We start from the raw sequence: 23,081 nt of genomic DNA, 5'->3' as shown, positions 1-23,081 counted from the left end.
AGCAAAATAAACTTCCATCCCTCCTCTCTGCCCCGTCTTCCCGGCTCGCGTCCCCTCGAGAGCGGCGGGATGGCGTCCCGCGGGGCAGGCAGCGCCTTTGTCCCCCGCCGGGGACAACAGGCCTCACAATGGCCGCCGTGAATGGACGGCCGGAGCCACACGTTGCCCGGATTCCCCGCCGCCGCGGGGTCAGTGTGCTGGCGCGCCCTTTGTTGGAACTGGCCGCAGTCGAGCGAAAGCGGCCCAGATGCCTTCCTCCCCCGCCTCCCGGCACGATCCGCTGCCCATCTTCGCACGGCGGCGGTGGTTCACCTGCGGGGCCCTTTACAGGGAAAGTGTGCGCCCTGGTGACTCGGTTCGCAGCGCGTTCCTCCTCGCCCGCTCGGGTCACGCGCCACAACCTTCCCACCTCCTTTGGTACTCTCCGCCGTAACGAGGGCACACAAGGAGTGCACAACAGCTACTGTGCCCTGACCAGAGAGTGCGTGCTTCGGGAACGAGTGCGATGCCCTGTGACAAGGAGCGCGGGAGACAGGGTTGTTGGCCGGCTCCCTGTCTCCTCAGTCGCCAGAAAGGAATGGCGACTGGCCGGTTCACACATCTCCCTTCAGGCTTACGCTGTCGGCCACAGCCCCGAACGATGCTATTGACCAACCCTAACATAACTCGTTCTTTGAAAAGAAAAAGAAAGAAAGAAAGAAAGAAAGAAAGAAGCCACTTCATTTAAACCTAATTTCTTAATGTTTTGAAGTGGTTGGTTGGAAATATTATTACTTGAAATATTTTGCGCTGCTTAGTAGCGGTTTCAGCTGCACTGGCTGGTGTACGTCACTGATGTTCTGGAGCAGCGCATCAGTTCACTCTAACTTTTTTGTTTAAGTTTTGTTCGTATTTCTTGGAAGCCGCGGATATACAAGGCCTTGTCTATGCTGCATGTCCGACAACAGCGCGTCGTCGTCGTCGCCCCCCACCCCCGCCTTTCCCTTTTAAACAGCGCTATCAAATCTTATTGCAGTCGTTCCATTCAATACTATACATACGGCTGATAAAACATTTCTAAATGTGAAAAGTAGTGGGTTCGAACGGTGATCACCACGTACCACTAATGAACTGGTAGAATTTCGAAAGGGTCGAATGACCCTTTTAATAGAACCTGGATTGCGCGCTCCACAGAACTCTGTTTCAAGAAAAAATTGAACTTTTGCCAGTGAGGAGGAATGCTTGAGACACTCGGAAATGGCATAATAAGCGTGAAGTCTCTACCCCTCACTGTGTGTACCTACAATAGCAGAGTTGATGACCCAGAAAACCATCACTCGTTCTATAGTGTATTAGAATTCCAGCAATGCTTCGCTATGAGGTCTCATTTATGGCGAATGACCGCTCTTGTCGGAGCTACGGTGTTGGAATGAATGTGTCTCTATTTCAGGGCTACTTCAATGGCCTGAGGCGGAGGCTACACACTCTGCCCGTTGCACACATGATGATATAGGTCCATTTCTTTGCTTTTCGTTTGACTGCTCTCTGGAGAAGTCAAAAAGCATAAAGACTGCCCTATATCATTCTTCTTCGTTCAATACTGTCCTTTAGCAAGCTGACCATCCCACATTCTTCTCTTCCTTCGCCTTAAAAAGCGGTCTGAATGAACAAATGAAGACGGAAAAGCACAAATCAAATAAATAAATAAGAGAAGTCATTTTCAGAGATGCGTTTTCATTTCAGATGCGACTTGCGCGAGCCCAAATTACTTAAATATGCTGTGTCCGCCTTTGATGAAACTTCCTAATGGCTGTGGTATGAAATTACATACAAAGGGCACCAACAGCCACGGATACCAAGGAAAATATAGTGGATTTTTGGAAACAGTGACGTAGTCGTGAGGATCATTGATTCAAAAGTAGAAAAAAAGAAAACACAACCACGTGCCGTCGGTAGGGCCGGAACTCACGAACTCCGAATTTCGCTTCCGACGTTCTACTGAGTGAACTATACATAAGGCGCCTGCTGTTTAATCTCCTACTTTCTGATTGATTTATATTACTTAACCTATCCTTGAGAGCGTTCGCTTGCTGTTGGGCTAACGACGGCGATTATGACTATGACGATTCTCGTAGTAATAAAAAGAACACAAGATCAGTAATGTGCCATAATAGTACGTAGCCGTCTAAGTGTGTACAGCAAAACATGTTCCTCGGCGCATTAGAATCCTACGTCCTACACCGTGTGATTCCCGACAGTCTCGAATCCTTTCACGGCTGACATACGTGCGACAGCTGCAGGGCAAAACTTTCGCGCCGCGTGCCTACACCGTCCTCAGCTTCTTCTATGCTGCCTAGCCATAGTTTTAATAATTTCTCTCGTCTTTTCTAGAGTGAGCGAAGACAGGTGGCGTGCCCATGCAGGTCCGTATAGAAAAACTGCGGGGGGAAAAAAAAAAGAAAAGAGAAGGTGCCTCGGTCTCCCCCAGAGCTGGCTCCGCTTGGCTGTGAAAGAAAAACGGGCGCATGAAACGCTCCTTGTTTAAAAAGTAAACCACAATCAGAATAGAAGTCAGCGGGCCGCGTCAAAGCATGTTGTTTTCGCTAACGGACAGTGCGAAAGAAAAGTCATTTGGCCGAAAAGGAGCGTGCCTCTTAATTACGAGGCGCCCCGGGGGGCGAGTGTGGTGTGGGGCCCCCGTCGCCCCTTTGACAGAGAAGGACCGCGCGCGCCACGTTGCCGGTATTGCGCGCAACACTTTTAAAGTCTCCGCGCTCACAACTGGGCGCACTACCCGCAGGGTAGTCACCTTCTTGCTATTTTCCAAAGGAAATCGACGCTTCTTCCCGATGGGCATTCCGAGAACAATTCTGTTCTTCGGTTTCGTGCTGTGTGCAAAGTCATTGATTGGATATTTACGGGCCTATTGAGAGAGAGAGAGCGTCATTTTGCTGGTTGCTTACGTTTACGCAGTCTGTTTCTCCTACCGAAAAAGGGTCGTTTGCTGAGTGGTATTTCTTTTACAGTCACGTCTGTACTGAGCGGCTTTCGGAGGGGCAGCAGTGTCAGCGTACGCTCATAAAGTATGGTTGCCAGCGATTGTTATTCTTTCGTGCGTATTCGTTCGCCTTGGAGCAAGGTGCCATTGTACGTGTACATTTTCGCTTTCATGATTTTCCCCATCTTATGTCTGTGCATTTCGTGTCCGTCCGCTTGTCTGTGTGAACGCGGCCACCACAGTGGACATCTTCTAGGTTGCCAGGGGAAATAAAGAGCAACCACATCTTTACAACAGTATACCCTGCATGCATGTCCGCGTAGATATAACAGAATAGGCTATGCAGTTCATTCAAGAGGGCTTACAACAAGGGGAAGATCAAGAAGACACAGAGGCGGTAGATGGCGAAAACGATAGGACAGAATGCTTCTGTACACTGTGGGGCTCGCACGAAAAAAAGAGCGAAGGATTTAAGAGCAAGCTTGTATTCCTGCTAGATTCTTCCGCCATTACCGCGAGACCAGAGTACTTTCTCATCGCCGATTTGACGCCATGACATCATGGCCGAAGCAAAAATACTCCTAGTTTCGATGTCGCATTCTTCATGTGAACATCACATACATGCCTTGTGGCAACAAGTACAGCTGTCTGGGAAACTTTTAGCTGTGAGGAACAAGTGAAATATTGTAGGACGCTGCTGACCATTACCACATGTAGGTGGGAACGGCCAAAGGTTACAACCCGTACCGAAAATTCGCTTTAAAAATCCCCCCCCCCCCCTCCCCCGCTTTCGCAGCGAGTAGTTGAAACTGCCATAGAAAACGAATAGGCTGCATTCATAAAGTAATTATAGTTCAAGTGCGGAATATTGTAAGTATTGGTATGATGATAGAAATCGACTAAGCTTCCCATGTGTAGCGAGATTGTGATTCTGAAGTTCGTTACATTTATCACCAGGACAGGACGTGAAAAACCTCAAACTGACTATACCGTAATGATGAGAGAGAGAGTAACTTTATTTACGAGGTCGCGTCCAACCTTACTTAAGTGATATTTATAGCGTGAGAGAGGTATTCTTTTCTTTTTCCAGAGCCTCGTTTTCCCCTAGCTCATTAGTGTGGCAACTGCTACCGTGTAATCTAAACGAAACAGCCATGATAAGAAACAGCCGCACTTGCCCCAACCGAGTGCATTTGAAGCTCAGCATGTGGGGAAAACAAAGCGCCGGCTGCAGGAGGGTAGCACAGTCCGCCTTCACCCCCCTGCCTGTGCAGCCACCTGACCACCTGGCCTGGCATCACGCGGAGTCGTCTGACTCACTCAGACAACGCTCAAAGCGCGACAACGATGGCTTGGCGAAAATCCACCGGTGCAGTTCTCCGGTGACGGGAGACCGTGAGAGACCCGCGGCCGCGCGACATTACGTTGCGTGCCGCCTGAATCACCAGATAGTGGCGGTTAAACGACGCCCCTCTTCGGCGTCGACCCAATTGGAAAAGGAAGGGGCGGTTGGCACCGTGTCGGGCGGACATGCTTGCAGACTTCCGAGTAAAAACAGCGCACACAGACGACGACTCTGAAGTGCAACTGATGTTCTAAAAACAAAACAAAACAAAAACAAAAAAACACAGGACTTTTGCTCATTACCACAGAGAGGAGCACAGAGGGGTGTAACTGCAAAGCAAAACGTATTAGTCAGGCAAGAACGATTAGTTCTTTAGTTATTTCATTTTTCCTTGTACAGAAGTTCAGGATTTGCTTTTATGACACTGTTCCACGCGGTCAGCTCTTGTGGTGCCTTTTGCGTCTTTGTCCTTCCTCTTATTGCGCAGTTTTTGTGCAGTGGTCGTAGAGCAGCGAGAAGAGCTCCCATTCTGAATGTTTAGAACAAACCGGTGAGGCTAAAGATGAAGCGAAAGAAACTGAGCACACTATTTTGAAATACTGACATCAGTTCAATATTTATCTAGTGTCATACTGGCCCGGCTGATGCGTATGACTTGCGATATGCCGGAATCGATTCGCCTAGATTATAGGCGGGTCGCCGTAGATACATCAGTATTCAAGACGTATCGGGGCTCTGGTTGGTCTCGGCTAATTTCTCCTCGAGATAGCCGCAATGTGGCTTCTGTGGAGCTCCCTGCAGTAGCTGTAGGAAGTGAGAACGGTTGTTCCTGTCTTATTCCAAAACAAAATTAGGATGTGATCAAAGACCAGAGGCAAGAATTCTGCGTAATCAGTTGGTTTGGTGTTATTAAGGCTTGCACTTTGTGCTGAAGGCAGTAGGGGAACTGACCAGACACTCATTGTAGTAGCTTTTGTAGCAGAAAAAAAAAATGATTTCAGACAAAAATTACGCCTTTGGAGCACATTAAGAGCAAACTGTAGCCAAAATTATGCTTCTGGAGATCGAAAGCCAGAATTTGTTTTTTGTTTTTTTTTTTTCTCTGGGGTTTTGATAAATAAATAAAGCCATGGGCATTACATCCGAGGTTTGTTATTATCGCACTTTTAGTCTCCAAGGCGAGAAATGAACACATGTATGAAAAATGAAATCTGTACGAAATTAAAGAATTATATCCTTAAAACTAAAGCCCTCGATCGTGTAGTATTTCTTGTGCTTAATTATCCTGGAGAGGTAAGAAGTGGTACATAGTTGGCGAGACGTGACGAGATAGCTTGCTAGACGAACGTGAAGTGGCAACTTTGCCACAGGTGCGATCCCGGGCAGATTCGCTCACACCGTTTAGAGAGCAGCGCTAGCTGACGAATGCTGCCAAAATGCTGCTTATCCGGTGAGGTGTAGCGTGTCTAGTACTCGTGTATCTCTTCCGCCGAGTTCAGCCTTGCTATGTACTCGTAAATTTTGTCGCATATTTGAGTGATAAACAACGTAGTAACTTTGGCAGTAATGTTTTTTTCTCAGCTCACTAGTAACGCTTGAGTGATCTAAGCCTTGACCGCTACCAGTGCGCTAAATCTGCGCATTAAAATTTGCGGTTCTTTAATTCGTTCCCAAGAGGAACGCTGTCCTATCTAAAGGTGTTTCCAGCATGTTTGCAAAAGAGCGCCGGACAGATTCTGTTTCAGAAACCTTCAGGAAATTTCCAAATTATGCTCTTGTGTTACGCGCGGTTAGAATTTTATTTCTGGTTCTGATGCAACCTCATTTCTACAGGGATACGAGCGCACACAACTGAACGCGCGAAAACGAAACTATACTTTCAGAGAGGTAAAGGATGCACCAGCGCGATCTGGCACCGCGAGGTTTGCGTTTCAGACGTCGGTGTTTTCTTATGCGACCTAGCCCGAAGGAACATTTTGGATTGTGTAGTATGAAAGCGGCCGTTAGCAATACGCTTCTGGAGTGATCGTCTGCTCAACTACAAGCTGTTTCCGTGCGTGCCGTGCATAATGGGAACACGCGCCTGCTCACGTTGCTCTTCAGCGCGCTGACTGCCTTCACGACCAACAGTCCCATACTTCGTGGCTGGGTGCAATGCTGAGTCGGGGTCGCAGTGACTTTCGCAGTGTCCGTCAATGAATTTCTTTTATGCGAGCCCTATACCAGTATCGCGCTCGAGCTTTGCCGCGTGCTGGCTGCCGAACGTGCACGAAGTCAAGCTAGGGAGCGCTATTTAGAAACGCCCGTTTTTGACCGCGAGTGTTGGGGATAATAGGAACGCTCGTGAATTTAGGATATTAGTTCGGTGCTTCCGATGGAAGCGGCGGTACAACTCGTATCAAACAGCAAGCATCTGTTCGCATACGATTCGAAATTTACAATATTTCCATACTCCAACCTATTTGTGATGGTCTCATGGGAGGAGACCGCAACCAACGTTTAAAAGCGCCGGCTTCAGTCCCGCTGCCGCTCAAGTTTTCGAATTTGATTTTGCCGCAGTGGAGCTGCAGACAGCGACGCCACTTTCTGAAAAGCGCTGACTTCAATGCGCGACACTTTCTTGGTTCTCCTAAGATGCCAATCCTTGCCACTTCAGCGCTTCATCGCGGAAAGAGGAGCGACAACGATTATGTCGTAAATGATCCACGCTGCATGACTGTACTCACAACAAAGAGAAACTGCACTGGTGTCACTGACTTCTCTTCCATAAGAAACATCCGTACTCAACCAGAAAAGCTGGTGCATGCTGCTCAGTCTGATTCGTAAATTTTAATCGCCCGATACACCACTGGAAGAATGTTACTCGTCACCCGCATTCCTTATTTAATCTAACATTCCAGGTTAACCTAATTTCCTGTCCCGTTCTTCGATAATTCCTTCCAAAGCAGCTGACGCATAGCCCTAACAAAAAGCCACGACTTTCTACTTTTGCCTTAACGTTAGGTGTTGCGGTCTTATGACTCATGACACGCTGCTTAAATCTCAAAAATCAAAGGAAACAGTTGTCTTGCGAGAACTACTGGTCAGAGAGCGAAATGATCGTTACACAAAAAGGCGACGAACTAGTTAAGCCTGTTTCTTTTTCATTACCGCCATCCTTCCGCACTGCGCATAGCATTTGCCAGCTGTAAATAATCCGGGGTTCATTTATAGTCCGTGCAACGATACTCGGCACCAATATACATTTGGATTGCAAACTTCAGGACCAATGGGGATAAGAGTTCGCTCCCTCCAACAAAGATTTTAAGCTGGCGATGCTTAGAGAGAAGCTGAAGTGGTTTTTTGACATTTCGATGAGATAAAGCGATTCGAATGTGTACTAAGTGTGTAGGCAAGGCATGTGAACTGGTTTTGCGAAAACATATAAAATAATTACGTAATCATAGATTACATGTTTAGTCTTCTCCTCAATGCGCCGGAGCAGTGCCAAAAAAAAAACAAAAAAAAAAACCGCGCAATGACGTCACCACCGCCGAATATTTATACTTTCCCTCGCTTCGCCCACAATTTCCCATGCGTCGTCCGATGCTGCCAAAAAACTATTCTTGAGCTACACATTCGGTGGCGTTGGTCTTCTCCCTTCAAGCAACTGTTCCTTCGCTTAAAACGTATCGCATGACGTCATCGTTGCGGCCGCAGCTCGGTGCGGTGCACTGCTTGAAGGCCTATATATCTCTTTATTCAGCGAATACACCGGCAATTAAATCGCTATCACAAAAATACACGGCATTCTTTACCTGCAAGTTTCATACGTTTTCCTCTTTAAGCTCGTACAAATCTGAAACCCCTTCAGCTGCCCTTTAAAGAAGCCGTGAAAAATTGTGCAATGGCCTGATCAGAAGCGCCCTGTCATATTTGTTAATTTCTTAATTTCTGCAGTTGAGCCGACATGGCAGCTAAGTGAACGTAGAGACGGCATTTCCGCTGCCAGCGACACAGACGCACACGCAGATCGGTCAGGTGAACGTCACTCGTCTCTATACTTCATGTAAAGTGCGCCAGGCATTTGCAGCTATAGTTTACTTTCGCGTAGGAAGCGTATCTAAACACGTATGTCACATGTTCGCGATATGGCGGTTCATGGGCTCTACTCAGAGTGCTCCGAAAGTGCAGAACTGTGTAGTCGCAATCATGCTGGAGGGACTACTGAACTCACCCGACCCTTTGTGCTGTTAGCTTGCCGCAGACACCGGAGTTCTATCCAGCCCTTTCTTTCGAAAAGAAAATGAAGCGCTTTCTCCGCTCTGAAGGTTTCGTATGGTTCGTAAGCCGACATGACGCAGCTATCGCCGGTTAATCAATATTCTTCAGATTATGGGGAGCTATGTTTACATGGTCGGAGCCTGTGGTACAGCCCAGATTTTAATATATCTCCCCTTTTTCTGATGAACCATTCTTGTCAGGCTGCAAGGGTCTTTCTGACTTTTGCTTGCAAATAACTTGGGTGCAATTTGCTGGCAGATTGCAAAGAACGCGGAAGGGATGATGAGTTTACGTCGCTGCTAGTCAGGTGGCCCGCGCGCGAGTACACGCTATCATCCGGTCACGAGACCGGTCGCAACGGATGCGGCTGCGAGGGTGTGGAGCGAGTCAAACGCGGAAGTTTTTCGCCTCAAGATATCGGGGACGGAGAGCGTAGCGAAAGGGTTCGCGCTGAGCGAAAAACAGACGCCAGCCTTTACGCAACGGTACTTATATTGTAAAACTTAGGGGCATTTCACACTTCGCCTCCGTCAAGATGCCACGACATCTACCCTCGGCCTGAATTCGGCCCTGTGACTTCGCACTCAGTAGTCGAACGACGTAACCGTGTGCACTTAGCCATTGCAGCGATGAGACCAGCGCGATTTTGCGAAAGCAGATCGTGTACACTCGGATCCCTGTCGGCGCGTCAATATCTTATAGTTTCGGATTACATGGCATATACAGGTTCGAATAAAACCAACTATTCCGCAAAATCTCGCTTAACGGCGCAGCACCCAGCTTCTAGTTTTTCTTGCTTGTCACACGGGCCTTAATTCTTCCCCTGACCAAACGCATGACGTCACTTGGCGTATGCCATGCTGCATGAAAGCAGCTAGCGTGGGTTATGTGCGGATGACAGCGGGATTTTATCCGGTGAAGATCGTATGGATGTGTTTGGTGAATGCTTCATTGCTGCTAAGCGAAATAAATGTCCCTTGTTGCAGTACGCGCAGTGGCAATAAAAGGTACCTCCAAACGTCGCTGTTATCTGCCGATTTCCCTGATCCCAGTCTTGAGTCATTATTGTTTTGACGCGGTCGTCGAGGGGCACTCTGACTTTGGTTGTGATCACTCCGTGGTTGTGGTTCAGTAGGCTACTAAAAACCGTTGCGTTCCTTGTGTGCGGTGCAGGAAGGGTTGGTATAAAATATTCACTTCATTTTTTTTTAACAGAAGGTGGGGGGGGGGGGGATGAGGTGGTACTACGGGCAGGAGCCTTAGGGGGATGAGATGGTAATACGGGCAGGCGCCTTCGAGATAACATTCGGAAGCACATGTAAGTTCGCTGTCCCCGGATGTGAGTAATGGGCAACAGCATTGCGGATTAGCAGCTATTTTTAGAGTCAAATGTTATCGCAAACAAGAGCTGGCGCAAACATGAGTACATTGATTTAAAGGTTCTGTAAGAAACCTAAATTTTATGCCGGAATCCTAAATTTGTAACAAGAAATAAACGAGAGAAAGTTTAACACCTCTGCTCGCTCAAACCATCTAGCATATCTTCTTGTCCTAACCAGAGCGACTTGCGAATGACATGTCCATGACGTGTTGGTTTTATGTGCGCTTTTAAGTCTCGAAGCTGCACCGCAGGAGCTAATAAAAAGTAAACGGTAGTCTAGAGAAGTGCTTTTGCTTTGAGGAAACTTTATTCTTGGGTTCCATTTATTTTTGCCCGCGTAAGGGCGCTCGTGCGTAGATGCGACCTATGCATCACAGGCGAATTTTATGCAGAAAGAAGCGCAACGTGAAGCGAAACCTCTAGTGGAATTGCATCGAGACGGGAGACGACCCATCTTAGGCGCTTTCACTTCACCCGGCGCAATCCGTTATCTCGACGCCTTCCGCGCAAGAGGCGCGTGCTCCGGGCGGCGGCGGCGGCGGCGACAGCAGCAGCGGTCGCGTCGTCAGAAGCACACCCCCACAATCCTCTCGGGACCTCTCGCCGGTTCGCCGCCACGCGCCATGCCATTGCCTCCGGACAGTGAAACGATGCCTCTGAGTCTGAATCACTACCGTCGGGAGAGGGGGAAGGTCGCTGTTGAGGAAATGGCGCTAAAAACAAACTCAATCCAACGTAAGAACACAACTCCTATGAAACGGGTTACGAAAGCGCGCATGCCGTGGCCCGATCGCGCCACCTGCACAGAAGAAACAGTGCGTCGCAAAGCAACTCTTCCGATCGCGCGTATGAGCAAAAAACAGCGCCACTACATCTCGCCACTGCGCTCCTTACTTTTTGTTATGTTTTATGTACAGGAGGTGAGAAAAGATCACGAGACGCGGTGAGCTAGTCACCTCCGATTTCTTTCATTCATGCCGTATTTTTTTTTTTTTTTTTTTTTTTTTCACCTGGGCCGAGGGAAGAGTGTGCCGGGCCATCCGCTTCATGCATTATCGCTCGCTCTGTTTAGGTGCCCACCTCGTGAGCCTTACCCGTCTTCTACAAGAGGCTCGATCCTCACTCGGTTTCCTCACTCTCTTTTCTCGCGCCATCGCCTCCACGGTGCGTAGTTTTGATTCTGTCTTGGTTCCGTGATTCCGTGGCACATGAACATCCGGCACAATCACGTGGAGTCTTCCTTTCCCTATGTATCATTCGCCTCCGTATCTGTTGATGTATGTGCGTGCGCGCATCTTCTTCCTGCGGAATCGTGGTTTGTTTATTTCTACTCTCATTCCACTCTTACTGCGTCCTCCTGTGCATAGTGGCACCACTCGACCGTATCTATTCTGTTTCTGCCTTCTCCATTTGTCCCAGCGGATGGAGCACGTGCTAACCGGCGCCGCGTCTTGATGACGTGGGGTCAGCTGGTTCGCGAGCGCGGCCGAGTGCCGTAACCATTCCGACGTCGATTAGTTGAACTGCGGCCGCGCTGCCTGCACCGTATAGTCTTCCCAACGCCATGCTCTTCCAAGCTCAGAGGTCGCTCGCCGTAGCAGTCCATGTTTGACGACCAGCTCCCAAGTCGGCGCGTTTCCAGTGACTCCTGCACTCTAAAAAAAAAAGGTGTGATCTTAGTCTTTTTGGGGGGTAAACTGCTTGTCGCTGAGCTAACACCTTTTTGGGGTAAGGTTACGCTGTGTCTTGGAAGACTAAGTATTTATACCATTGCATGTAGTGTAACATTACGCTTCTGGTAGCATAAACTTGCACCTTCACAAGCAGTGTAACTGTATTCTACCTAGGCATAACGTTGCACCTTTCATAAAGGCCTATGTTTTAGTCTGTCGATGGCATAAGCATACCCTTGCATCAAAGGTGCAAGTTTGCACCTTGACAACGTAAGCTTATCCTGTATGTACAGGTGCAAAGTTACCATTTTAGAGTATAAATTTATATTACGACAAAGAGCGCAAAGTTTTGCACCTTTATGGTGCAAGCTTATACCACCAGGAGAAGGATAACGTTGCCCTCCAAGCAGTTTAAAGTAATGCCATATTACATAGGGTATCTAAGCATCATCTTGTGGTATATATATGCTATCCACACAAGAGTACTATTACCAATCTGCATCGTAAACTTGGTCACTGGAAGCAGGAATAAAGCTAACCAATACATTTCAAGATTTTCTGGAAGGAAAGATTATGTTGAAACATTGCAATATCTTTGTGTCGTCTGGAGTGTGACAGTGAGCAATGTTTCAGGTGAGGTAGGCTGTGTCATGTTGTATTCAAGCCATAAGTTATGTTGCAGAGTGAACAAAAAGAATTTACAGAACAATCGGTTAAGATAACATACCATGGTGTTTATTTTACCTCATTATACACCGAAGTTGCAGCAAGGGACTGGATAATCTTCTCCGCACAGTCAGGGCAGGGATGTACCACGTATTTGACCTGCATAGAAAAGAGAACTTGTAATCAGTTACTCACGAAGAAAGCCTCACAAAACATGCTTATGGAGTAATTAATGCACATATAAAAATAACACTGCACAAAGGGCAAGTAAAAAGGAAGACAGATGGAAATAGTGCACCAGTACAGGCTTCCAAGTGTTTATATAATGAGAATTGTGAAATCACACAATATATAGATCAATGAAAATTCTCCAAATCTGAGCTTTACCTGTGCCACTAACACACACATAGACAACTAGCACATTGCAATCTCAGAAAAAATTGACAATATGCTCAATAAGACACAATATACAATGAGACATATTCTTGTTAGGAGCAGGGTCAAGCCATAGGCATCACTGATGTTGGACTACCCAGAGGGTTATGTAAAGAAATATGAATGAAAACATATTGATAAAATAGAAGCTAGCCTAATAAAGGCAAAAGATATGATTTAAAAAACCCCTCCCTCTACTCGTTCATATGTGCAGTTCTCCTTTTTTTTATCATTAGCTTTTTATGTTAAACTTTGTTTTATCACCTTCACTTTCACCTTTGTTGTTTGCTGGTTTCCACTCCAACACCCAAACATTATAGTTTGCTTTTCACACCTGACCATACCAGTGGTCTTGTTTCTAGTCACTATGGTCTCACCCTCCTAGAAAACACTGTCTCTGGTCCTTCATGACATTATCTTATGTTGCCTATAGTGTTAATGTTTTCCTGAGACTACACTGTCTTTAGTCATCTGATCATCCATCACAAGTGACAACTGCAAATCTCTTCTTCTTCTTTTTTTTTTTTTTTGGGGGGGGGGAGGAGGGATGGGGGGAGGTTCTTTTGTTCTCGCATTCGTTGTCATTTCTCATGAATATAACGAATGAAGCTTGTTCCTGCAGAGCTTGCTCCTGCAGGGGTATGTCTAAGGCCATTCTATTGTTTCTGCCTTTAGTGCAGTTTACATTCCTGGAAAAAGGCATGAATATACCACAGAGGCTATGCCTTATAAAATACGGGATACCACTTCTGAAAGATGGAACATTTCATGCTAAAAGAGCAATGATAGCAAGGCACATCCAAAGCACCTTCTGCACATGTGCATTACTGCAGTGATGTCACAGATGCAGAATTATGTAAAGCATGACAATAAAATGCAACTTTTAAATAAGTTCATTGCTAGTTTCACACCACACATCAGCTTATACCGATGCCAAAAACTTCTCGAGACTGCCGTTTCACTTCAAAACTACATTATCTTGCTCAGGAGGCAAAAAACAATACACTTCAATACCCCTATAATTCCTTGAACAAACCACAAAGCTTGAGATTCTATGTATTGCTGTTTCATGTAATGCTCGCAGCACATGCAGCAGGAATAAAACTTCTCATAAACTGCAATTTGCCAGAACTGTCAACTGCTTATCTCTTTAGATGCCTAACTAATGAAATTGTAAATGCTGACCAATATTATACAAGAATGATTATTAAAAAGTGTTTACAACAAATTTCTCGAAGATTATGTTCTTTACCTTTACAGATTGCAAATCATAAACTATGAAGAGACACCCGTGCAGTCTCTGCCGGTGGGTTGTGCAGCAATGTGGACTTTGGGTACCTGGTACAGCTTCAGGATTAGACTTAATTATCTATTCTTTTTGTTTATAAGAGGCAATATGAAAACTGCAAAATTGAAGGCTATTAATGAGTGAGCCTAGGCCTAAAACCCTCCTAATCATCTATGTGGTCTAACATAATGAGCATCAAAAATATTCCTTTAAAAGCTTTGTAAGTTGGTTTTTCCACATTACATAACTAAAAAAGGGTGTTGCTGACATTTCTTATTCAGATAATATAGACATATTTTGTGTTTTTGATGATGCAGAAGAAGCTAACATGATTCTGGCAACAATACCAAGTGCAGCAACATTTTTTACATGCAATGTGGGAAAGCAAGACAATAGTTTTCAAATACGCCTTTCCTTGTTCAGTATTTTGAACTACATTGCTCTTTCAGAAAATTTAAGAACTGGGCTCACCTATAATATTGGGGACCCTCATTTCTGGTATATAATACTGTCCCCTAAAATTAAAATGCAAAAGTTAAGTCAATTTCGGTTGATTAGCCATTCAACCATTATCCTCCACCACAGACATGTCCACTGTGCTGCACAATCCAGTTCTAATTGTACTGCAAATTTCATTTCATTCATTCTCCCTTTATAGGCCCATAGACATGACATAAGGGGTGGGGGCATATATATATTGTGAGGCAGAAGAACGCACCAGCAAATTCACCTTTTTACTTCAGGTAGGCCGAAGCAGCAGCTACCGACCAGCCACAGCTTAGCAACACTTCGTCTTCTTCGCACGACCCGATGACCGATGATGATTACGCTGAGATGAAGATGAAGGTCACTCACAGTGCTTACAATATATATATATTTGTTAAATGGTAGTGGTGGAACACAAGGAAAATACGCTGAGTACAAATGGCACAAAACAATATAAAGAACACAAAAGAAACAATAAAGCTGAAAGTGCTAAAATACCGTCCATTACATATCACCTGCAGTACTTCATTTTTAGTTTCATTCTATTGTGGACATACCTAGCAACATAAGAGCATGTGAGTTGTTGAAAATTACACCCATCAGAGAACATAACCTTACTGCTGAGAACCAAGTGCAAACAATTTAAATATTAGGTTTTGAAGAAAAAAAGAAAAGAGGCATACATTAACAGCTCACTCAATAAAAAGAAGTCAACATGTTCAGATCGATTACATACTGAAAAAATTCCTCCCTTGCTAACTTGCTCAATAGCACTGAATGGTTCCAAAATCAATGTAATGCCAGGGCTATTGCTCCTCAGCATCGAAAAATATGCTCTTTGATAGACATAAAGCAACAATGAACAGACCACAATGCCACAGCTATGTCGAAAAATACATACCATACAAATCTTGCCGTAAGTAGTCGTCCAGCGCTGAAGAAAGCAGGTTGATCTTTAGAAGCAGGAGTAACAGCACTTCTACACCGTATTCCTCCTACTGGCAGGTACGCTGCAGCAAAGGTATCATTCATAACATTAGCATGATACTTGTAACTAGTACATACATAACTATAGTACAAAAAATAATGGCACCACACATGCCACAACAATGACTCAAATATTTTGACAATGAGCTTAAAAGCTACAACTCCTGTTCCTAGATATATCTGTAACAATATCTGCCACCTCTTTACAGTCGAAATAACTGCTTAAATAAACTAGAATAGCAGATTTATGACAAACTGCTAGCACAATGACAATACACATTAACTTCAATGAGGGAATGTCTCAGTACCAGTGAATTGTAGTAATGAGTATAACACAATGTCTGACAACAGAAACTACAGAAGGAAAAGAATGTGTTGTTATTGGTCAGGCATAGCCTCCTTTCTATGGGTCAGGAGGCTGAAAAGTTCAGAATGGAAATAGCTGAGTAGAAACTATAGCAAATCCCCAAATGAAAAATATTAGTGATATAAAAATTTTCCTTAGCTCGCTAACGAAAATTAGCACATTTAATCAAAAAAGCTGTTTGGGCCAGTCGGTTCATACTTACACCCTAAAAGACCAGCGAAAAAAAAGAAAACAGGTACAAAGGAACACAAAACGTATTTCAGTGCCCGTCCTGTCATTTTTTGTTCCTTTGTCCCCGTAATTATTATTTTTTTTTGCGCTGGTCTTTTTATGTACCGATTACAAAAAGAAAGTCAGTCTTAAAGCAGAGAAGGGGTGACACATGGTTTGCTTCAATGCTGAAGACATCTGATCACCAGCTAACCCAGATTTTTCACTTGTTAAGTGATTTGATCGAGTCCAATATTTATTATCAGTTTTTAACATAAGTGATCAGCAAGTTAAATAACACCATTTACTCGCACACGCCCTCAAACACAATGAAACTCAATTGATAAGTCACTGTCTGGGCGTGCACCATATTGCACGGCATGAGCGAAAATGGCAACACGCAAGGAGACACACACATGGCACGCGACATAAATATTCTCCGACGAGAATCCCAAGCAATATACATTGAGGCAGATGTCAGTGATCAGCAATATGTGCCACAAAAGTGCGCGTGTCAATTTAAACGCCCCTTTCTGGACGGAAACAATGCTTTGGGCTTACCAGCACGGATAGCAGAGACCAGTTTCAAATTCTTTGAAGAAACGACAGTCTACGTTCTTGCGCAGACGAGACGAAGGACTTGAGCCTGCAGCGAAAAAAAAAAAAAAGCGTGAGAAATGTCTTTCCTGCACATTGCGTCACTGCGACAGTATACATGTACACGAATCGGCTCGGTCCCACCTCTGGTCTCGACGCCATCAGCTCAAAACTGCGGGGTTAAATCGGCGTTCTGAAAGCGTGACTTTAGGATATCAAGCGCGCTGCCTTCGAACGTACAAGTTGCTGGCAAAAGAACCGTAAACTTAACCCATCACCCTGCATGCTCTCCCGCATTTATGGCAACGTTCCCGTAAAGCAGCAACAACAGACGATCAAAATCGATTGTAGGCAGCGAGCAAAAATAATGCGGCATGCAAACACGTCAATGCGTATCACCGGGACTGCATTAGCGCTCGTCGACGCATACTTTCGACCGCGGGATATGCTTGTGAGCGTCGTAGACGACTAAAAATGCACCATTAACATCCCGCAAAAAGGTCGTGACCATCTAAAAATTTTGGGATGCGCCGCTCCTCCAGTCTGAACTGAGGGAGTGGTATGCTCAGGTTGGGATCCAAGACGTCGTGCTCAGAGGCCGTTTCACAGACAAACAAGCAGCGTCGCGGACGTAAGCAATAACAAAACATGTTCAGGCCAAGTTAAATAGCAGAGAAAAACACGTAAAACGAAATGTAAAACGTCACTTACATGCGCGGCTGAAATTTGGCGCCAAGGATCCGTTGGAACGCCACCACCGCGACGACCAGCCATCCGCCGTTTCATTCCGAAGTTCACACTTTCACGAAGTCGTTTCATAGTGAGGCATCGATGAGCGCACTCGATAAAATAATCGCTGAGAGCAACCGAACTTTTCTAAAAACACAGATGAGTACCAACGACAAAGAGCACGAACGCTGACTCGTGCGGCAATCGCCGTCGTCGTCTTCTCGGACTAGCAGAGTCGCAGGGAACGCAGGCAGGCTCAAGCAACTACGAACACGTGACGCTGCGTTGAGAATAAAAGCAACAAAACTAAAAAGCAACTGCTTCGCTTCTCGTCTCACCACCACTCCCCCCTCACCTCCCCTTTCTCCCTGTTTTGCAGCGTACACACTTGTCTGTCCGCCCTTGTTCTGAGTTCGGCCTTGCTCTCTCCACGGTCAAGCTCGCGTAGGAGTCAAAAGACGGGACGGGTGTCGGGGGGGGGGGGGGGTGAAGGGGGGAGGCACCGCTTTTTGTAAGAAGATAAGATGCTCCCAACTTTCGACGATTCCCCACCTCCTCCGGGGAAAAACGAGGGGTCCTTTTGTGGTAGCTCTTGAAAGGACATCGGACGGGAAGTAGGAACACAGCCGCACCCAGCTTGAAACCGGTTACCATCATAAAAAAAAAAAAGAAGAAACAAGCGGCAAACTTTTTTTTGCTTGAGCTGCAGGGACGAAATGGTGTAAAGTCATGCGAGAGAGACTAACGTTTTCCGTGCGGGTGATTGCGCAGGGTATATTTAAGCCATGCGGTTTCAGATAGCATAAATCCCGAAGTTACCCTCCTTTTACACTCTTTTTTTTTAGAGTGTGCTTGCGTGACTGTCCTTCGCAACCGTATTTTGTGAGTAGCAACTAAAGAAGCTGGATATATATATATATATATAAAACTAGCCTTCCACAACTTTCTACACGCGTTTACCGGCGTGAATATTTATTATGGCGTAACTGTCTTAACGTTGTTGTCGCGAGGTTCCTGTAAAGATCCGCTGTTTGTTTACAATTGCGTCATATTTGCGCCAAATTTTGAACGTGCCAGCCTTCAATTCGTCGATCACTCTTTAAAGTCTCGGGGAGCACTAGAAAATATTTTGACCAGTGAGCCTGGTTCATATTGCGTTAATTTACATTTGTGCTTTGTTGTGGGATGCCCATATTTGCTTATATGCGTATCAGACGTCAGTAATGTCCACATAAAACCTATTATATGTTTTCTTCGACCTCCTGCTTTTGTACAGAATACTAAGTGCAAATTGGAAAGACAGCATGACGTAGCTTATGAATGATTGCATTATTGCTAATTGTGCCTCGTTTACTGTGTGATTCCGAGGAGAGAACTACTTTTAAATGTACAGAATTACTGTCCGTCTTCGCATTAATTAGAACATTCTTATTTCATTAAGCTCCTTCACACCTTGTTGAGCATGGCTTCGATACCCTCCAAATTCGTAAGTTTAAATTTCGGTCCTGATATTAATTCATGACATTGATAACTATCAGTGAAGCGCAGCTCTTCTCACTTCGCTCTTACATCGACGTGGAATGCTGCTTTGAAACAATTTCGCTTTATGCAGTCAGTATCATCCCTATAATGTCTTCACCCAAGAATTTTCACCCTTGGCAAATGTATTTTATATTAGCGGATGCTGTCCCACAGCTTGCACTAAATAACCTTTGGGTTTGCCGACTAAACAGACTTGGCATATTGTTACGAGTGTTGTTTCATTATCCAGAGAATGAGCGTTGGGAGCGATCAGACTCCGTTTGCGAGAATCAGCATGAGCAGCCTCTTCGTCATCCTCCTCATCTTCCCCTTTTTCTCTTTCTGGGCGTTGCAGTATAAAACCTAATAGTAGGTAGAATGTAGGCGGAAATGCACTCTCTGCGTGCGGCATTTCATTTCGAAATGTCACATAGAGGTTTTCGTAAACAGAAAAGTATTTTATCACCATTTCAGGAGGAGTTTTATGTGATGGCTTCTTTGAAAATAACTGTGAAATCTATTTGTAGGCACTCAAATAGGTTATGCTTGCGCAATTTTTAAACAAAATCAATAGCAGGTAGTTGGCTATCAATCACTAATAAGCAGTAATTATAATTGATATCAGCCAGTGTATCATGCTGGTTCCGTTAACTCAGGCTTCTCCTCGCCGCATGTAAGTTTAGCGGTGCAGCAAGCACAAGATACACAAAAGAAAAACATGTTTTTCATATCATCTGACAACTTACACAAGTAAGTCATCATCATCTCATCATCCCAACCACGTACACTGTAGGACAAAGGCCTTTCCCACTAGCCTTCAAGTCGCTATTTCGCGCAACCGCCGCCCAATCGCCCAATCCGAGCAAAACTCCTGCTCTACTCTTCTCCTCTCTCTCTCTCTCTCTGTTGCCCACCCCACTTGATTAGCTGATAAATCGTATTTACCTGCCTGTGAAACCACACAGAGGTTAAGCCCACTTCAGTCTCAAAGTTTCTGGCTGGGTTAAGCAGCACGAATAAACAACAAGCATATATATTTACAAGACAGGCTTTCGACAAACTCAATAATGAATGCTAAAGGAGAACAGCCGCTGGAAGTTTCTAGCTGGACTTTCTGGAAACTTTTCAGCCACATCCATTGGTCTTTGATGCTACTTTTTTGCCCTATAAATGAAAATTTACGAGATTGCATCGCTTGGTAGTCTGCGCGCGACCATGGCCGCTCTTGTTTCGTTTGACGGTGCTGTCTGCCTTCCCTGTTTTTGTAGATTCAAACCTCTCCCTTCTCCCCAGTGCCTAAGACACCATAATTCACAGGACGCATGTATCTGTGTGTGCTTTCTTTTTTTCCAACACCTCGCCTATTTTTTTCTTTTTGTCAAAATATGTAACGAGCGAAAAAATATAGATAGAAATATTTTTCTATAACGCAATAAACAACAACCAATATGAACAGAATAAAACCAAGGACTGAATGAAAAAGTCCACAAATATTAATGTGATTCATATCGAAGAGAACGAGTCAGCATTAATGTTCTCTCAGTGAAGAGCAGCCGCTTCCTTGATGTTGGGAATATTTATGACAGCGTCCTTAGAAGTGTAAAAAGTTTGTATCATATGAGTACACCAAGCCATCTTCTACTATTAATTCACTCTTCCATCAGTGACTGTTCGATTCACGTTCGATTCGAGTGCGGTTATCGAGTGCTCTAAGTACGGAAAGGGCTGGGTCATTCCATGCGAAATTTGCGTCCCTTGCCCCCGAAACCGACCACCTCGTGCAGAAATCGTAGCTGGTTTCAAGTGAATCAACAGCGAGTATCGTGGACTGCGATTTCCGAAGCGAATTTTAAAAGCCGTTCTTTTCTAATTCTGTTCATATTATTTCTGGTTCAGGCTAATGCACCCTCTTGTGATTTACTGTGCGTAATGATACTAGCTTTTCAAGCTTGCACTTGCTGACAGATTTTCCAGTGCGCCGCAGAAAGCGTCCAACGCACTTTACGTGCCAAGTCCTGATGAAACTGAATTCTCGCAATAAATAATGGTTTCCATTAGTATAGCAGAGTAAAGCATAGATATTCTCCGTCTTTTATTTTGATAAAGTACAATCATAAAAATAAGTTTTTGCTTCAAGAGATCTTGCTTCTTTCAGTCCTCGAATACTGCCCTCTGAAATGGGAACATGTTGAACGCACAAAATAGCTTAAAGCAGAGCGAATGTAGCCTTCTCTGCAGCATTATTTATCTATCCACTTATGACATGCACAAACTGGCTCCAGATTGAATTTGCGAATCGTAGTTATTAGGGGGCTACACGTAGGTGTTCTGCAGTGAAGCCAGAGTTCTTTTTACGGTGGCTGGTTATGAACTTCAAAAAATAATTTCTCCGGTCAAACAAAATTTATGTGGATACAATATTTTAGGTATATAAACTAAGGCTTTGACGCATATACTGAGCCATTTCAAGTGTTTTTATCACGAAGGCTCGAGTTCTTAATACAGGCTTGAATATCACAAAAGAATATATATATATATATATATATATATATATATATATATATATATATTTTTTTTTTTTTTGCGGAGTTTGGAGCTAATTTATTTAAAAAACCGCTTCGTTCAACTACTTTAAAATGATTTAACATCATCTATAGCAACCTGTGCAAACGCAAAAAAGTTCTTTTAGCTAAAACGTTAGGGTAATGAAAGAAATTTCCTAAAACGCCACATTTATTTTTACATTTTTAATGGTCCAAAAAAGTACGAGAGGCTATTATATTGTTCCATTTTTCAAATGATATGAAAGAAGAACGCAAGTCAAATATCCCAAAATAATATTTGTCATTGGATCTTGTTTCATGCATAATTTGGAAATTTTTTTCTGGACCAACGTTTGCTTCTTCGTGGAAAATTCAAATAGCGCTTACGTCAAGAAAAAAAAAAAAAAAAATCGGGAGATTATTTGTACGGAAGACCTTTCGCATAATTTTCAACATGTCAAAACAACAATTGTCGAAAAAAAAAATAACGATCAACTTTCATAGTTGCTCCGGTTTTGCTTCTATCGAGATACGAGAGAAGTAGCGGACGAATCATGATGGCGTGGCTCTGAAACACCATATTCTCTCAATAAAGCGGAGAATTCAGGTAGCTTAGGAGTTTTCTTATAAGGGCAAGACATTCTTACGGTTGTTTTGAAACTTCTGTGCCGTTCTTGAGTCTTTCGCGGCAAGTCTTATCCGGTCTCACGCCCTACGGTTGTGTTACCAGGTTAGTCATTCACTAGATCCACGGCGTCGAGATGCGGATTGCTGGATTTCGCGAAGCCTCACGTAATCTCGCCAAGATTTAGTGGTGCGTCTGTTTCGCGGCGTTACCTTGGGCAACCTCCGGGCGATCACTGCCACGATTGCATAACGGTCGCGTTCATGCGGTGAAAGTGAAAGGCACGAAGCGACTGAGGCATCACGGCGAAGAGGTGTGCGGGGGATTAACTCGCGTGTTTTTTGATGGAATGCGCGGATCCGAGGTGGCATGCGGATGACGGAGGGCCGCTGCTCGCGTTAACGATTCCTTCTTCTCCGCCTCCTTCGGAACTCCGATATGGCACCAAGGCGCAATAGTTTAAGCTGTGCAGCACGTGCGCATAATAATACGAACCCCGCTGCGGAGCCCGAGCTGCGCAGCTATACCCAGCCCAAGGTCAAGGCTCGTCCTTGCGACCTCTTAGTTCGTGAGAAGGATGAGCGTGCGTGAGCGTGGCTATTGGCTCACGGAGAAGGTAATCCAGACGACGAGTCAATAACGCGAGACAGCTGTACGACGAGTCGGACCCCTACTTGCCGCACGCTTTGACTTAGAGAGAAAAGTTGATATATTCCCACTCAACGTCGTAGTCTTCGGCGCTGCTCAACGACTTGGGAATATTAGCACTGGGAGGCCGCAGTGCCTATTTCTGTACACGGCATAAAGCATAAGTGATCACAAACCTGCTGCGGAATGGAGTAATTGGCACTGTGCATCTTATGATTTTACCACCCGAAGTGGTTGGTGTGCCTCCTTCACAGCCGACTGAGCAGATCCCCTTCCTCGGTTGTAAAGAGCTGCCAAAACGTTGCTACAAGGATACGGGGAACCGAGGGGAGGAGGAAAA

General features: G+C 44.9%; 1 protein-coding gene and 1 long non-coding RNA gene across 3 annotated transcripts in view; one reads left to right on the top strand and one right to left on the bottom strand.

The window, feature by feature from the left end:
* LOC146185073 (uncharacterized) overlaps window positions 1-23,081 on the top strand; it is a 91,962-nt gene that overhangs the window by 38,578 nt on the left and 30,303 nt on the right. Inside the window, exons 1-2 of one of the 2 annotated variants that reach the window (XM_084606056.1) lie at window positions 11,487-11,618; window positions 18,257-18,286. The exons of the other annotated variant lie outside the window; for it this stretch is intronic. Of the exons in view, the coding sequence (XP_084462182.1) occupies window positions 11,571-11,618; window positions 18,257-18,286 (78 nt within the window). The 5' untranslated portion in view covers window positions 11,487-11,570. Of the gene's footprint in view, window positions 1-11,486; window positions 11,619-18,256; window positions 18,287-23,081 lie in introns of those variants that run through there. 2 annotated transcript variants of the gene reach the window in all.
* Window positions 15,420-17,530, bottom strand: LOC146185074 (uncharacterized). The gene is made up of 3 exons (XR_014707773.1): window positions 17,387-17,530; window positions 16,640-16,724; window positions 15,420-15,524 (listed from the first exon to the last, which is right to left on the bottom strand). It is a non-coding gene; the product is annotated as an uncharacterized LOC146185074 (long non-coding RNA).

This window comes from Amblyomma maculatum, chromosome 6 (assembly GCF_055883805.1).
Source record: "Amblyomma maculatum isolate TAMU_Amacu chromosome 6, ASM5588380v1, whole genome shotgun sequence".
In the NCBI taxonomy this organism is placed as follows: Eukaryota; Metazoa; Arthropoda; class Arachnida; order Ixodida; family Ixodidae; genus Amblyomma; species Amblyomma maculatum.
This window is presented reverse-complemented; position numbering and strand designations above follow the sequence as displayed.